At 44.1% G+C, this 16,069-nt stretch overlaps 1 protein-coding gene across 2 annotated transcripts in view; it reads left to right on the plus strand.

Moving 5' to 3' along the window:
* The window catches only part of ADAMTS6 (ADAM metallopeptidase with thrombospondin type 1 motif 6), a 309,424-nt gene that overhangs the window by 104,171 nt on the left and 189,184 nt on the right, over positions 1 to 16,069 (plus strand). For both annotated transcript variants that reach the window (XM_088444033.1, XM_088444034.1), the window contains exon 7: positions 433 to 476. In XM_088444033.1, the coding sequence (XP_088300159.1) occupies positions 433 to 476 (44 nt within the window). The remainder of the gene's footprint in view (positions 1 to 432; positions 477 to 16,069) is intronic.

Below are 16,069 nucleotides of genomic sequence, written 5' to 3' on the forward strand. Positions count from 1 at the left end.
TATTCTGTAATTTGTATTCATGTGTTGCTTTTGCTGCAATGCATGGTTCTGTAAGGTACAATTGTATGCTCAGATGGGCGTTCAGCTCGCTATCCCTTCTGCTTGGGATGTAATGAGCTGAATCAGACTATAAAAAGGGATCACTGTTCCCTATGTCGATTGCAAGGGCTGTTTTACATATGCCACTTGGGGCATCGTAGGGTGAATGCTTGACAGAACCTAATTGGAATAAATGTGGCAAGCTGCATTGTGATGAAATTAGCCTGGATATCCTTGAGTGGCCGTGCGAATAGCCGATACTGAAAGTCATAGCTATTTTTTAGCCTTAGCATCCAGCATTTGAGGTTTGAATATTTAATACTCTGCATTGCCCTGATCTTCATGCATTTTGCTGTCAATTTGATCGTCATGTCCACTTTTATCTGTTTCCAGGTATGATATCTGCACATACAAGAACAAGCCATGTGGCACTCTGGGTAAGTGTCCTGCATTTGTTGCCTACACCATACAACACAAGCTCTAGTTCTGTTGTGCTTTGTGAGTTACATAATGGGATGGGAGATGTGTTATTACAATGGGAAGATTGATTATTATTATTATTTTTTTATTTTAACATCATGAAAATTCAAGACTGACGCAGAGTAGTAGTTCGCCAGTGTGCATAGTGTATCTTTGGGGAATTCGCATTGGGCATGCTCAGAAAGCAAACACTGTTGCGGCTATGCAGACCCGCAGGCATTTTGTACGTATCAAGCAATACGACTGGAGCGATGGTGCGTAGGAGATAGGGGGTATTCTCATGTTGTTGGTGCTTATGCAGCTTTTTTAACCCATAGTTTTTTTGCTTCATATGGCGCTACTTAGACTCTCCGCCACAGGTAACAATTCTCTGACTTTAGGAGCTCATTCAGACCTGCTCGCTAGATGCGTTCGCTTGCATCCTGCGTATGCAAATCCAGCGCACGCTCAGCAAGGCAGGCGATCGCATGGCAAGGCATTAGCACGCCTACCATGTCTTGGCGTGCGATCACTGTGTATGCAGACGCCCATCAGCCATTCCTAAGATACCCACTTGCGCACATCATCTCCTGGAGGTGCATGAAACCATTGGCACATCGAGCATCATCGGGTGCGATCGCAGCGCTTGAGGTTGACTATACCCTGCCGCAAGCACTGCGATCACTTCAGTGTGTAATTCAACCAGGTGACGTGTACTATGACGCTGCCTGTTAATTATGCATGCCTCTGAAATGGCGTTGACACGCTCAGGCACGTCTGCATTCGCACCTCCACACCCCTGTTTCTAGTGACCTGCGCCACCCATAAACGGCTTCTCCAGTCACTCACTTTGGTGGGCAGTCTATGCGCAACGAGCGACCGCTGCCCGATCTCTTGCACTGGTTCGTGCACGTGCACTGCGATACGCATGCATGCGCAGAAAGCGACAATTGGCCAGCTACGAGCGAACACATCCTAGCAAGCGGGTCTGAATCAGCTCCTTAGTACCTACAGATGTGTCCACGCGCCGGGTCTCGTGAGACTCTGCTAGTGCAGGGTGTCTTTTTTTGCGCCTTATTTTTTTTTCAAAATTGTGTCTGTCGCAATGTGATGTCACTTGGGCGCACCAGGAGACCCTGCTGATTAATTTGATATGCAACAGTTGTATATCTGTGTGCAACTGAGTCTCTCAATCAGCATGCGAGGTGCTACGCCGCAGTGACCGCAGCTTTATTTCACGCCAAGTTCCGTTTATAGATTTAGTTGCACACAGATGAATATATACAAGTATCACATATCAAATTAACCAGCACAGTTTCCTGATGCGTCCTAGTCACATAGCATTGGGACTTAGACGCATTTTTCGGCAAAAAAAGACGCCCAACGCTAGCAGAGTTGCACGGGACCTGGCAACTCACTCACAGCAGACATATTGCGCTGCATGACGTATTGAGGCTAGATTAGCAAGGACACATCTATATATCTAAATTTAGCGTATTTGTCACATCGCAGCTGCATCCACAGTTGCTAATAGTGTACTGGGTGCTTTGGATTTGTATTTTTGTTGCAATTGAATTGGTGAAGTCGCAGATTAAGCACAACGCTGTGTCTCAGAATGCATGGCACTGCTTACTCATATCAGTCCTTGGTCTCTTACCTTTTTTGCATGTTAGCGATTGAATCGCACGCTGCTGCAGTGTCTAAGGCACTTGTGTAATTATGTTGCAAGCCTGTGGCGAATAAAAAACACGTTTAGTACAAAACTGTGTGACGGGACATTTGGCGTGGCAGAGTTGCATAATCTGTGATGCAACTATGGGGTATCTTCATAGAGCAAAGTCCTGTTTTGCGAAAAACAGGGATTTTCTCTGCTTCCTGCAATTCACAGAGCGGGATTAACATGAAGAAGTTCATTACTTCCCCAGCGGCACCCCCAGCTCCATGGCTGAATCGCGTCACCATGCTTTAGTATGGTGAGTGCGATTCATTAAAGGACGGAAAGCTCTGCTTTCCACTTCTCCTTTGTGTTCCGATTTCGCTATCTCAGGATAGTGTAATCTGAACCCCGCCACGAAGCGGGCAGTGAAGTTGCTTATCTTCCAGTCTTCTGCCCGCAGTCCCCAACTCCCAGAGCTGACTTCGCCCCCTTGATGTCCCAGCAGCCTTCCCTGACCGGAGCCGCCGTCGCATGTGCAGGGAGGACCTACCTTCGCCTCCCTGCCGCTCACACTGGATCGCAGCCGAAGACGGGACCGCCGGACCCCTGGACAGCGTATGAAGACGTCGGAGAGGTAAGTATACATGAATTGCTACTTAACAAAGCTATATATTGCATCGATGCGATATTTTGTGAAAAGTAACAATTCATTTTTCGTTATCTTTATGAATAGACCTCTATGTATCCAATGTATCACATGACATTAAAGAAGTTCCGCTGTAATAAATGTGATCTTGTTATCCAATAGTGAAAAGCTAAGGTAAACTTATCATAGAAACAATTGTGCATTAGTACACAGACAGGGGCGACATCAGTGTAAACCTCAAAGGAACAATCATCATTGTAGAGTGCCAGTCAGGAATAATACAGGGTTGCAACATCTAGGAAACCGCAACCATTGCATATAGGCAGTCAGGTAATGTGTTTAGCAATTATGATATATTTTCATTTCTGAGTTTGTTTATGTTGCGTTGTATCTTTTGATTGGCAGAATGATCACATGTTGTGGTGTTACATGTTACGCAAAAAAAAGTTTTTTTGTTTTCTTTATGATTGGTTGTGTTTGGTGGGTTACTAGCTTCTTTACACATATTACTTCTTATGTCTTTACTCAGTGCTCTGGGGCTCATGGTATCATTAAATAAACATTTTATTTTGATGAAATGGAACCTCCAATATCTCCCCAACTTGTTTTCTGTGCTTCTTTGTAATCTAATTATCATATTGCCTTAATTTCCATTTATTTGATATGCGACATTTGTATATTTTTGTGCGACTGAGTCTGATTCTGTATACGAAGTCCTACGCTGCAGAGGCCGCAGCATTTTCTACGACAAGGGGCCTGATTTAGCAAGGATCGCTGTTGAAATCGCAGTTGCAATTACGCATGCAGTCTCTCTGCGAAAATATGCTAATTATTTAAATCGCAACGCCGTCTCAGCCAAACATAAGGACGCCCACTTTACCTTATACACATCCGTAATACTTTGCAACACTGTGACACCATCGGTAACATTGAGTACAATAGGAGCCTCACGCACACTTGCACAAGGCCTGACCTAACTCAGGAATTGCTAACATCATTGCACGCAGTGAAAGCCCAAGCTGCGTATGGCATCACAGTTGCTAATTTATGCACACTCCTGTAATGGCGTTTAAATGCACTGGCATGCCTGCTTTGTGCTGACCCCCCCAGTCGCCACCCCCAAGCGGTCAATTTCTGTCAATCACTTTGCGATGTGTCTGCGTAGTCACTGCGATTGTAATGAGGCTATTTTCACCAAATGTCAGCAACAACCCATGCAATCCACACATGGAAATAAATCAAACCATAGATGTCAGTAATTAGAATCCTTGTCAGTGCAAATTAATATAAGCTGGTTTAGTTCCCAACTGTTGGCCTATAAAAAGGTGTCTCATTACCAAGGTATCACACAAGAAACATCTCATGATGGGTGAAAGTAAAGAGCGCTCTCAAGACCTTCGCAACCTTATTGTTGCAAACATACTGATGGCATTGGTTACAAAAGGATTTCCAAACTTCTGAATGTTCAAGTGAGCACTGTTGGGGCCATAATGTGGAAGTGGAAACATAATTTCACCATAAACCGTCCACGACCAGGTGCTCCTTGCAAGATTTCAGACAGAGGACTGAAAAGAATTATCAGAAGAGTTGTCCAAGAGCCAAGGACCACTTGTGGAGAGCAAAGACCTGGAATTAGCAAGTACAAATGTTTCAAAGAAAACAATAAGTAATGCACTCAACCGCCAGGGCCTTTATGCACGCTCATCACGCAAGACTCCATTGCTGGCTTATGCCTGGCATGTTAATGCCTGGCTTATTAATTATTCTAATAAGTAATTATTTACTGAACCTAACTGCAGAGTATAGTTCCTCCTGTGCCTGGCTTATTAATTATTCTAATAGGTAATTATTTACTGAAGCCATATGCTATTGTTCTAATGCCTTAGTTGTAATAGTAGTTATTTTGTTATAAGGATTATCTCCAGTCTGTTGAGTGAAGTGATTTATATCTAGTGCTATATGTTTGGTATGTTCTGACTGTTTACTTAAGCCATTTATTACTAACTTTCCCCTTGGATGGCCAATGGGGGTTTTTCACTAATTAGTGGCCACCCTTGCCTACATCTCTGTATAAGTATCATTATATCGGCTGGAAGCCTTGGCTGGAGGGTGCAGTTTTTAAAGTGCATGCTTTTTTTTTTTGTAATCGTTTATTGAATGAGTTTGAGAGTACATTGAAAAAATGCAATAAGCAATAATATAAATCATTAGAATACAATTCAAATCGGTGAAATATCTATAAACAGTTGTTTACAATTAGATTTGGGTTATAGAACTGATTAGAGTGGGTAAAATTGAGATTAGGGGTGAGGAGGGTAAAAGAAAAAAAGATGTGGGGGAAATAAAAAATAAAATAGAGTAAAGGAGAGAGTGAGGGGGGGAGCGAGTCGGGGGGAGTTTTGGAAGCAAGACCAGAAAGGGGCACATTTTGATAAGAATACCAAGGGCTCCATGTTGGAACTTCTGGACGGTATTGTTCCTTAAGCTAGTGATGTATTCCATTTTTGCAACAAACCAAATTCTGTTCACAAGTTCTTGTCGGCTGGGAGTGTTCAGGGCCTTCCAATTACGGGCTATCTGATACTTGGCAGCAGAAGATATGTGAAGAGCATTGGGTACATTATCGATCGGGGCGCAAAGTAGAAGATTGACAGGAGTGGGAATAGTCGGGGGTCTAATGAGTTGGGAGAGTAGGGTGCTAACCATGTTCCAGAATGGGACGATCAATGGACAGGTCCACCAAATATGGAAAAATTTACCTATTTGACCGCAAACTCTCCAACATAAGTTAGAAGAGTTAGGGTACATCTGATGAAGATGTTCAGGCAGTAAGTACCACCTGGTGTACACCTTGTAAGAGTTCTCTCTGATAGCTACGCTGATAGAACACTTTGAGATAGCTAAGCGTATAGTATCCCAGGCCTCTTCTCCAAGGGACAAGGCTAGGTCTGATTCCCAGGCCTGTTCATGTGGTTCAAGTGGAGGAGACTCCAATGCCAGAATAGAATGATATATAGATGAAATAGCCCCCTTGTTGTTAATTTTATAAATGCATAGTCTTTCAAAGGGTGAAGGGTTGAGTGAGGAGCGTGCAGGGGAAGATGAATTCACAAAGTGGCGGATTTGTAAGTATTGGTAGTGTAGAGTATTAGGAATTCTATGTTCTTGTTGAATGTCTGCAAAGGACAGAGGGGAAAATGCCCCGACGATGTGGTGGAACCTTGTGATGCCCGCCGAGGTCCAGGGTCGAGCCATGCCAGTAGAAAGGCCTGGGGGGAATGCGGGATTGTTCCAGATGGGTGTTAAAGGGGAAGGGTGTGAGGAAAGATTTAATTTTTTATTTATTAGATCCCAATTAGTAAGTGTCAGTTTAATGGTGGGAAATAGAAAGGAGGACTTGGGTCTGTTTTTATGAGAAAGCCACGGGAGGAATGAGATCGAGTGTATATCGAAAAGGTCTCTTTCCAGGTCGACCCAACGTTTGATGTGTCGAGGAGAATGCCCGGAGACCAAGTGACAAGTATATCTCGGCGGATGCGGGGTTTTTTATTGTCCCATACAAATTTGCCGAGCGTAGTTTGAAGAGAGTTTAGGGTGCGGGAAGGAATAGGTACAGGTAGGGTCTGAAAAAGATATAGTAATTTGGGAAGGACGTTCATTTTTATGACATTAATACATCCTATCCATGAAAGATAATACGTTCGCCATTGTTGTAAGTCATTATAGATTGATCTGATGAGGGGGGGATAATTGGTTTTGTAGAGTGAGTCATAGGATTTTGTTATGGAGACCCCCAGGTACCTCAGGAAATCTCTCTTCCAAACGAAATTAAAATTTGACTGTAACAACCTCCTCGCATTACCAGGGAGATGGAGAGGAAGGGCTTCAGATTTATCATGGTTAATTTTGTTTCCCGATAAAGAGCCATAGAGAGAGAGCTCCTGAAATAGGTTGGGAAGTGATGTGAGCGGTCTTGTTAGTGTGAGGAGTACATCATCAGCAAATAAGGAAAGGGTATATTGGGATTGTTTGATTTGAACTCCGGCTATGTTATTATTATTATTATTATTATTATTATTATTATTATTATTATCCTTTATTTATATGGCTCCACAAGGGTTCCCCAGTGCCTTACACAGTACATAAACTAATAAGCACACAAGAAAACATATATTAACAGTACAAACAATGCAGGACAGATGCATGATTTATACATTGATGCATAACACTTAGATAAGCAGCATGGTGTCTGTAACCAAGGGTTGGGTGCTGTTGTAAATTAGAGTATAATTAAGTGAAGGAGAAGCACATGAGGGAAGAGGGCCCTGCTCGTGAGAGCTTAAATTCTAAAGGGGAGGGGGCAGACAAACATGGGTGACACAGATTGGCTGGATACAAGGATACAAGGGTTACAGTAGTCTAACATCTATGGAAAGGTTAGTCTAAACTTAGGGGAAAAAAAAAATACGAGTACAACAAAATTGCACCAAGCCTCATGATTAGGGGGCCAAGCCAAGGACCATTTGAGAGGTCATCTTGCTGTGTGGTTCAGTAAAGTATAGTTGGAGTGGATAAGCATTTTGCATGGTGAGAGCACGAGGGATGCGGGCAGCATTGGAGATCCAGGTGCAGGCACAATCCATAGGCATGTTGGAGGTGTGGTGGTAGATAAAAACAGTCCTTAATAGCAGGATTTGCTGATCTGTTACATTCTCCTTCTGTTCTCCTCCTGTTTAACTCCTGAATAACTCCAGCTTTAACTTAAATGTTCTATTGACACTTTAAACTATGCACTTCAAACCTAGGCACTGATGTTATAGCAGCCCCGGCTATGGCAGCCTAGTAGTGACAAATAAGTATGACTTAAGCCAGGTGTCCACAATGATTCCACCCCCTAACACCCTCCTCACACAACAAAGGGTCAGCATTAAAATAAACAAATGATGAGAGGACTATATACCAACACAGATACAGAGTAATTTCCTGCCTTGATACAGATTTTTTAAAAATATGAAATACAGTCTAATCAATATGCTGGGTGCAGTAGTAGTGAATTACCTAGCAGATTTAAACGGCTGTGCAAATAAAAACCAAAGCAGCAATATGCTGAGTGCAGTAGTAGTGAATTACCTAGCAGATTTAAACGGCTGTGCAAATAAAAACCAAAGCAGCAATATGCTGGGTGCAGTAGTAGTGAATTACCTAGCAGATTTAAATGGCTGTGCAAATAAAAACCAAAGCAGCAATATGCTGGGTGCAGTAGTAGTGAATTACCTGTGGATGATAAGAGATGAAAAATCACATCACAGTGCCTTCCAGGTTCTAGTATAGTAAGTAATAATTCCTGAATAACTCCAGCTTTAACTTAAATGTTCTATTGACACTTTAAACTATGTACTTCAAACCTAGGCACTGATGTTATAGCAGCCCCTGATGTTAGGGTTTTCTCTAATACGGCTCGCGAGTGGTTCTATGATAAGGGCAAATAACAGGGGCGATAAAGGGCATCCCTGTCTGGTCCCATTAGTAATAGAAAATTAGTCTGATAGTAGACCGCCTGCGGAGGGGTTAGAATAGAGGGCTTGAATTGCCTGTAAAAACTTCCCGCAGAACCCGAAGCTACGTAGTGTTTGGAACATAAATGACCAAGAGACCCTATCAAAGGCCTTCTCCGCGTCCAAGGCAAGCACCAGAGAAGGAAGCTTGTGGAGATTGACATAAGGAATTATATCAATAGTGCGTCTGGTATTGTCTAGTGCCTGCCTGGACGGGACAAAGCCCACCTGATCCGGGTGAATCAGAGTGGGGAGAAGTAGGTTTAGCCTATTTGCAAGTACTTTGGTGAAAAGTTTTAGGTCGGTATTAAGCAGAGAGATGGGCGGTAGTTAGACACTAATAATGGGCCTTTATTAGGTTTTGGGATGACGGTGATAGTAGCTTTGGTCGTATCCGGGTGAAATGATGCTTCCCTAGGATTTGGTTAAAAACCGAGGTTAAATAGGGTATCAAAGTGGATTAGAAGGTTTTATAATAAGTCATTGGAAATCCGTCAGGACCTGGAGTTTTAGAGGGTTTTTGCGTTTTAATGGCCGAGAGAATTTCTTCGGCGGAGATAGAGTTATCGAGAGCAGTGGAAGTCACAGTATTAATGTGGGGAAGATTACAAGATGCTATGTAATCTGTAATTGAAGTGTCAGCTAGAGGGGGAAGAGGAGAACACTCAGGGATATTATAGAGGTGTTTGTAATATGATTTGAATATCGAGTTAATGGCGGTAGGGTTATATTGATGAGTACCATGATCATCTTTTAATACTGGGATTACGGTCCTGGCCTTCCGGGCATTCAACCTATTGGCGAGTAGGGAATCTGCTTTATTACTTATTTCATACAATTTTTGGTTAAGCCAACGTAAGGACTGTTCAGTTTTTTCAGCCTGAAGGGCATTGAGGGATGCTTTTGCAGAAGTTATTTGGTTGTATAGGGTACAGGAGGGGAGATGTTTATGAGAGGTTTCCAGGCGGTGGACCTCTTCTGTCAGGGAAGTCATTTGGGATCTACGTTCTTTGTTTCTGAAGGAGGCGTAGCTGATGATATGTCCCCGGATGACTGCTTTATGTGTTTCCCATGCCAGTGTGCGCATGCAGAGTCTGTGGTGTTCAGGGAAAAATAATCTTCAAGGGCAAGTTTAATTTTCTCCTGAAATTTTGGGATCGTCAAAAGGGTTTCGTTTAGAGGCCAAGGAGGTCGAAATGTGGGTGTGTCAAAAAAATTGAATAATGTAGTAACTGTGGAGTGGTCAGACCAGTGATTAGTGACTATAGATGAATCGGTGAGGTGTTTAGATGCAGGAGTGCAGCAGAGAAAGAGATCAATCCTTGAGTAAGATTGATGGGGAATTGAAAAAAAGGTGAAGTCGTGGGAAGTAGGATGGAGAGCTCGCCAAGCATCGAAAAGGCCTGATTCCCGAAGATGTGAATTCAAAGATCTGGTCAAAGAACAAGGTCGTAAAGTAGTAGGGGCAGGAGATTTGTCAAGTTCATGATTGAGAACGGCATTGAAGCCCACAAGAAGGTAGCCCCTCCTTATTTATTTAACTTGGAAAAAAAGGAGTTGAAAAATGATATCTGGCCATTATTAGGAGCATACATATTTGCTATTGTACATTCCAGGTTACCCAGTTTACCAGTTAATATAATGAATCTTCCATCAGAGTCGGTGTGTACTGAGTTTTGGACAAAGGGTACATGTTTGCTGATTAATATCGTCACCCCATTGTGTTTCGATTGGCTAGAGGAATAGTAGGAGGTAGGGAAGCTCTTGGAATGCAGAGAAGGGTGTATATTAGCTTTAAAATGAGTCTCTTGGATTAGAACAATCTCAGCTTTGAGACTCCGGACAGTTCGAAAAATCGAAGATCGCTTTTGAGGGGTTTTCAAACCTTTGGCATTTAAGGAGATGAAGGTTAGTGGCATAGTTATAGGGTACGTTAGAGAAAAAAAATATATAGTTTATAAGAATGAAGGGAATCCGACTCGCTGGGGAGGAGGGGAAAAATATAAGATCAGAGTAAAAGGGATAATGGGGGAAGGATCCAAATGGGAATTCCTTGTGTCCTGCAGAGGAAGACACACACGGTTATCGGGACTATAAAGTCCAAAAAGGTAGCAGGGAGAGTGATCCGAGCTACCTTAGGAAAATTAGAAAATATAGACTGTAAGATGGAACAATATTCAATATGGTGGGCGTATGTAAGGTAGGAGTGTCGGAAAGTCGTAACCCTCCAGTGGTAGTCATATAGTAAAATATAGCAGAAGGCGAAGAGGTCAGTGAAAGGTTAGGTATAAAGTACACAAAATTAAACATTGAGATCAAAAGGAACAGTGTACCAAATATATAAACATACTTTAACAATCAATTGGGGTTCCCTTAGGGTTCACTAAAATTGAGTCTATTACACACATATATAAACTAAGCTAAACCCCTAAGTAGTTATTGAATTGTCTGGGTGTACACAAACTTTTTAGAATATAACTAATGATTGGAGTCACGACCAGACAATGGAACATTGAAAATAACTAATATATATCAGGAAGTAGAATAATGATACAGTTGAAAAGGACATAAAATGGTCGTTGGGGAAGGACCAAAAATGTGTGTTGGGTGACCATTGAAAAAATTGGGGCAGTCCTTTATCGTGACTGCAAATCTCAGATTTGTAAAGTCCCCAGCAAACATGTATTAGAATCTACGAAGCGAGGGGACAGTTAACTTCTTCAGGTAGTAGATGATGTGGTGGGAGGAGGACCGGAATCTTCCAAATGAGTGAGAAAGTCTTTGCCCTCTCTTGAGTCTCTAATGATAACTGTTTTCCCATTGAAGTCGATCAACAGTTTGAAGGGGAAGCCCCATCGGTAGCGGATACCTCGTGAACGTAGTGCGCTAGTCAGGTCTCTGAGTTCTCAACGTTTGATGATTGTGAGAGGTGCCAGGTCTTGAAAGAACTGGAGTTTAATGTTGTCATATAAGATATGAGACTTATTGCACGTTGGAGCCAGGACTCTTTCCTAATCCTTAAAACTGAGAAAGCATATGATTACATCCTGTGGGGGTTCACCATCTCGGGGCTTGGGTCTAAGAGCCCTGGGGGCTCTTTCTAGTGGTAGCTGCTGGGGACCCAGATCAGGGATAATAAAGGTGAATATTTTGTGTAGATAGTTCTCCAGGTTGTCTGGGGTTACAGATTCTGGGACATTCCGGATACGAAGATTATTTCTTCTTTCCCGATTCTCTAAGTCCTCATTTTTAGTGCGAAGATCAGCAAGGTCTTGAATAATGTGGTCGAGATCTCTGTGGGTTTCGTTTTGGCGATTTTTGTAGAGTATCCTGACGGGACTCCAATTTAGAGGTTCTGGAGGACAATGATGAGAGATCGGATTTAATGGATGAGACCACTTTGTCTAGTTTGGATTCCAGAGATTCCTTGAGGTCTGTGATAAGGGATCGTAAGGCCATGATGTCCTCTTTAGTGGATAGAGCTTGAGGTGGAGAATCATCATCATCCGTCTGGTGACGGGGGGTCGACAGCCGTTGAGGATTTATCACCTTTGGAGAAGTGTTGAGCTATGTCACCACCCACTCGTTTTCTGGTATTTGCGTTAGACCGATTCATAATGATATCATGGAAACAGCGGTGAGAAGGAGGTGGACTGGTGAGGGGCATATCCGGAGTGAGTTGATCGGTGACAGGAGACCTGATATAACAGTGAGTTGGAAAAAAATACTATATTGAACTACATAACCTAATTTAGTACCACCGGAGGGTGCAACATCGGTGTGCTCAAGGACTCATTAGTAGAAATTGTTATTGTATCAAATAAAGAATGTTGTAGTAGCTCTGAATTGTTGAAGGGGGGCCAACACTGCTAGTGGGAAAGTCCAGGAGGTCACGGACCGGGATATAATGAGATTGGACTAAAACTGGATACTGCTTTGGCAGGTGATAATTTCGAGTGGAGAAATCTGTAAGGTAGAGGTTCCTGTGAGGTCCAAATCTTGTATTCACTTGGTGCCTTGGCAGAGAGTTACTGCTATTTATATATGTAAGGTGGCACCTTTATAATATGGTAAGTGGGTACCTTTATAGTATGTAGTAAAAGAGCAAAAGAGCCACCTTCTGAACAAGGTGTTTTTCTGCAGGGGACTCACAGGGATTTTTAGGTGCCAAGCACAGGAAAGTTATCTGGTCGTCTGCAGTGGTGGCGAAAGCAGGTCTCCCTACAAGATGGCACGGGAGTGGCCGCTGGCTCAGTGCCCAGATTCCCTGTGTGTGTATTGCTGTGCGGGGTGAAGGTGGCAGGCACCTGTACCCCCAAGCCGTGATACCAGCGGCTGCGTGGGAGTGAGTGAAACTCTCACCTCTTAACAGTGACGGCGTCCGCTTCAGGTCCACCGCAGGTCGCGGTCAGGGGAGCAGCTCCGGGAGCCCAGGTCCGCTCTGTGCGGGCGCCAGCCAGTGGGGTCGGGTCGGGAACAAGTCCCGTGGGCGGCAGGATGTGAAAGGTACACTCCAGTGTGTACCTTTCACATCCTGGCCCATAAGCTTGGCCATGATTATGCTAAAAACCTCTATTGATTGCAAAATTTTATTGCATTTATATATATATTATTGATGATTTGGAGTTGTGCACCTGAGATTTTGTCTGTTTCTGTGCCTGCAATTAGTCTCATCAGGTAGCACCTCCCATTGTGTATATATAGTCAGGTTGTGCAGTCCAGAAATCTTTTCCATATACTCCATTTAATGTGCTTTGTTGCAAATCTGAGGGAAAGGAGACGCCCTCTTTCTGGACTGGCACCCTTCATTATTGGTTTAAAAGCATGGAGTATGGTAATTCTAGGTAAGTCCTACAAGTTATATACTGTAGTGCAATTTTGGTTCATTTTTGGGGCGTGGGTCCCCCTGGATTGCGTTGGTTGGTCTGTCTCAGGGCACTGCAGTATAACACATTTTCCTTTATAACACATTTTATCCCTTCACTGTGTGTCTAATATATATGTACTTCACTTTTTTATTTTCATTCTTTATATGCAGCAGCAGCTGCTCCTAACTATCTCTTTACACTGCACTTTTCTTACTATGGTGGTGCCCTGGGGCGGCTTAGCCTGGCCGGTTTTGTGGGGTCCTGCGCTCTGGATTTGAACCTTAGTATGTTAGGGACCTACCCGAAAGAGGTTACCTGGATATGGTGGGTAGGCCCATAAGCTTGGCCATGATTATGCTAAAAACCTCTATTGATTGCAAAATTTTATTGCATTTATATATATATTATTGATGATTTGGAGTTGTGCACCTGAGATTTTGTCTGTTTCTGTGCCTGCAATTAGTCTCATCAGGTAGCACCTCCCATTGTATATATAGTCAGGTTGTGCAGTCCAGAAATCTTATACAATACACTCCAGCGTGTACCAGATGCTCCGTCGCGGGACGCGGCAAGAAATCGAGGCCGCGGCTTCACTGGGGGCTGAGGGCCGCAACCTGTGACTGTGTTTATTGGGAATAAGCCGCCCGGGCTAGTGAATGGGCCAGAAAATCTGCTGCTTTAGCAGGAGCTCCGGACACACACGTCTGGCTTCTGTGATAGTCAGGCCACGCCCCAAGTGCATTCTTTTTTATGTGCAAAACTGTAGCGTTAGACCTGCGTTAAACCGAAGATAAACAGAAGGAGGATAAATTCCATCAATCAACAAACCACTGCTTTCTACATATGACTGTTACACCTGGACTCCCTGCGCAGTCACGTCAAGAAATCAACACTTCTATTGCTACTAATAATACTGGCCTTCTGAGGTTTACATACATCTCAATTCATAAATTCCCATGTCAGTTTGCCTCTTTCCACTTGGAAATACTGGCCCTGATTCAGAGCCGGACGCTCTGACAGAGCGCTCGCTCTGAATCAGGGCCGTCCCTCTGAATTTAAGAGCGGCCTCCTGGCCACTCGCATAGCTTTGGGTGACTACCCACAAAAAGATGGTCACGATGGTCAAGACCATCGCGACCATCGGGCTTTCGACGAGACCCTTGCGGTAGGGTCTCATTGCCGCAAGCTCTGGAGTGCTTTTGGCTCATGTTCCCATGGGAACGCCTCCGTCTGGGCAGCCATGCCCCCGGCACGCCCACCAAAGGGGGCGTGCTGTCAATCACCATCGACAGCACGCCCCCTTTGTAGCGAGACCCAGAGCGACGGCTTGGCCGTCGTTATCCGGGTCTTGCGCATGCGCACTGGGCTAACATCGACCCTCTTGCGAGCGCTCAGCGCTCGCGAGCGGGTCTGAATCAGGCCCACTGTCTTTTATCTTAGCCCTCTTACCTAGCCTCACTTCCTTTATCTGCTTACAGTCTACATTATTATTCAAATTCTGCACACATTAGATCCCCACTTTTAAACCACTCAATAACAAACTTGGTAATCTGCATACATATTTACCAACACTGTTCTTTCACTTGTATTTCTACAAATCTCTTGCACTCATTTATATTTCCAAGTTTTAACCCTTTAGCTTACTTAACAACACCATGACTAGGTTTTCTTCAACTCCCTCCTTCACTCAGTCTCTACCTAATCCTCTGTTCAGCCCCCTACTTCCACCTTTATCCTTTCCCCTTTATCTCTTCCACCTCCTCCTCCCCTTCTCCCCCTCCTCATCCTGTTCTACCACCCTTTTGTCCTACTACCCCACCACTAATCCCTCCTCTTACTCTCCTCTCCCTGTCACTTCACCCCACTATCATCCACATCTCCCTCCGTGCCCACCTCCTACAGGTTCCCTTTCTAGCTCAGGTGCCCGCACCATCACTAAACTCTATTCATATCGGTCCCCCAAATTAATCTCACCTCCACGTTACAGCAACCCGGATAATCTTATTCACATCTCCCCCACAATCACGATCTCTCTATCCTGTGCCCTCTGGAATGCCAGATCAGTCTGTAATAAACTGGTCCCCACCCATGACCTATTCATCTCCAACTCCCTACATCTCCTTGCCATTACTGAAACCTGGATTTCACCCTCTGACACCACTTCTCCTGCTGCTCTCTCCTCTGGGGGCCTCACCTTCTCCCACACCCCCCGGCCTGGGGGTCGCCATTGGGGTGGTGTTGGGGTCCTTCTATCCGCCAATTACTCCAACCAGCTAATATCCTCTGAACCATCCCTTACATTCCCCACATTTGAGGTTCATGCTATATGCCTCTGCCAACCAGTAAACCTCAGAGTAGCTGTCATTTAACGTCCCCCTGGCTCTCCCTCCAAATTCCTTGATAACTTTGCTTCCTGGCTCCCTCACTTTCTCTCCTCAGATTTTCCCTCCATTATCTTAGGTGATTTTAATATTCCTATTGACATTCCCACAGAGTCCTCTGCCGCTAAACTCCTTACCCTCCCCTCTTCCTTTGGTCTCGCCCAATGGACCTCATCACCCTCCCATGTGAGTGGGCAACACTTGACCTGGTCTTTACTCACCATTGTGATATCTCTGATTACTCCAATTCCCAATTCCCCCTCTCTGGCCATCACCTTCTCTCTTTTAACTTATCCCTCTCTCCTTCCCCTCCTTTACCTCCTAAGGCTACCATTACTAAGCGTAACATTCAGGCTATTGACACTGTTGCTTTTTCCTCTCTGCTGGACTCGCTTCTTTCACCTATCCCTTCTCTCTTCTGTCCTGAACAAGCCACTTCCCTGTACAATGCCTCCCTTACTTCT

This window comes from Taudactylus pleione, unplaced genomic scaffold (assembly GCF_031769625.1).
Source record: "Taudactylus pleione unplaced genomic scaffold, aTauple2 ptg000345l, whole genome shotgun sequence".
NCBI lineage: Eukaryota > Metazoa > Chordata > Amphibia > Anura > Myobatrachidae > Taudactylus > Taudactylus pleione.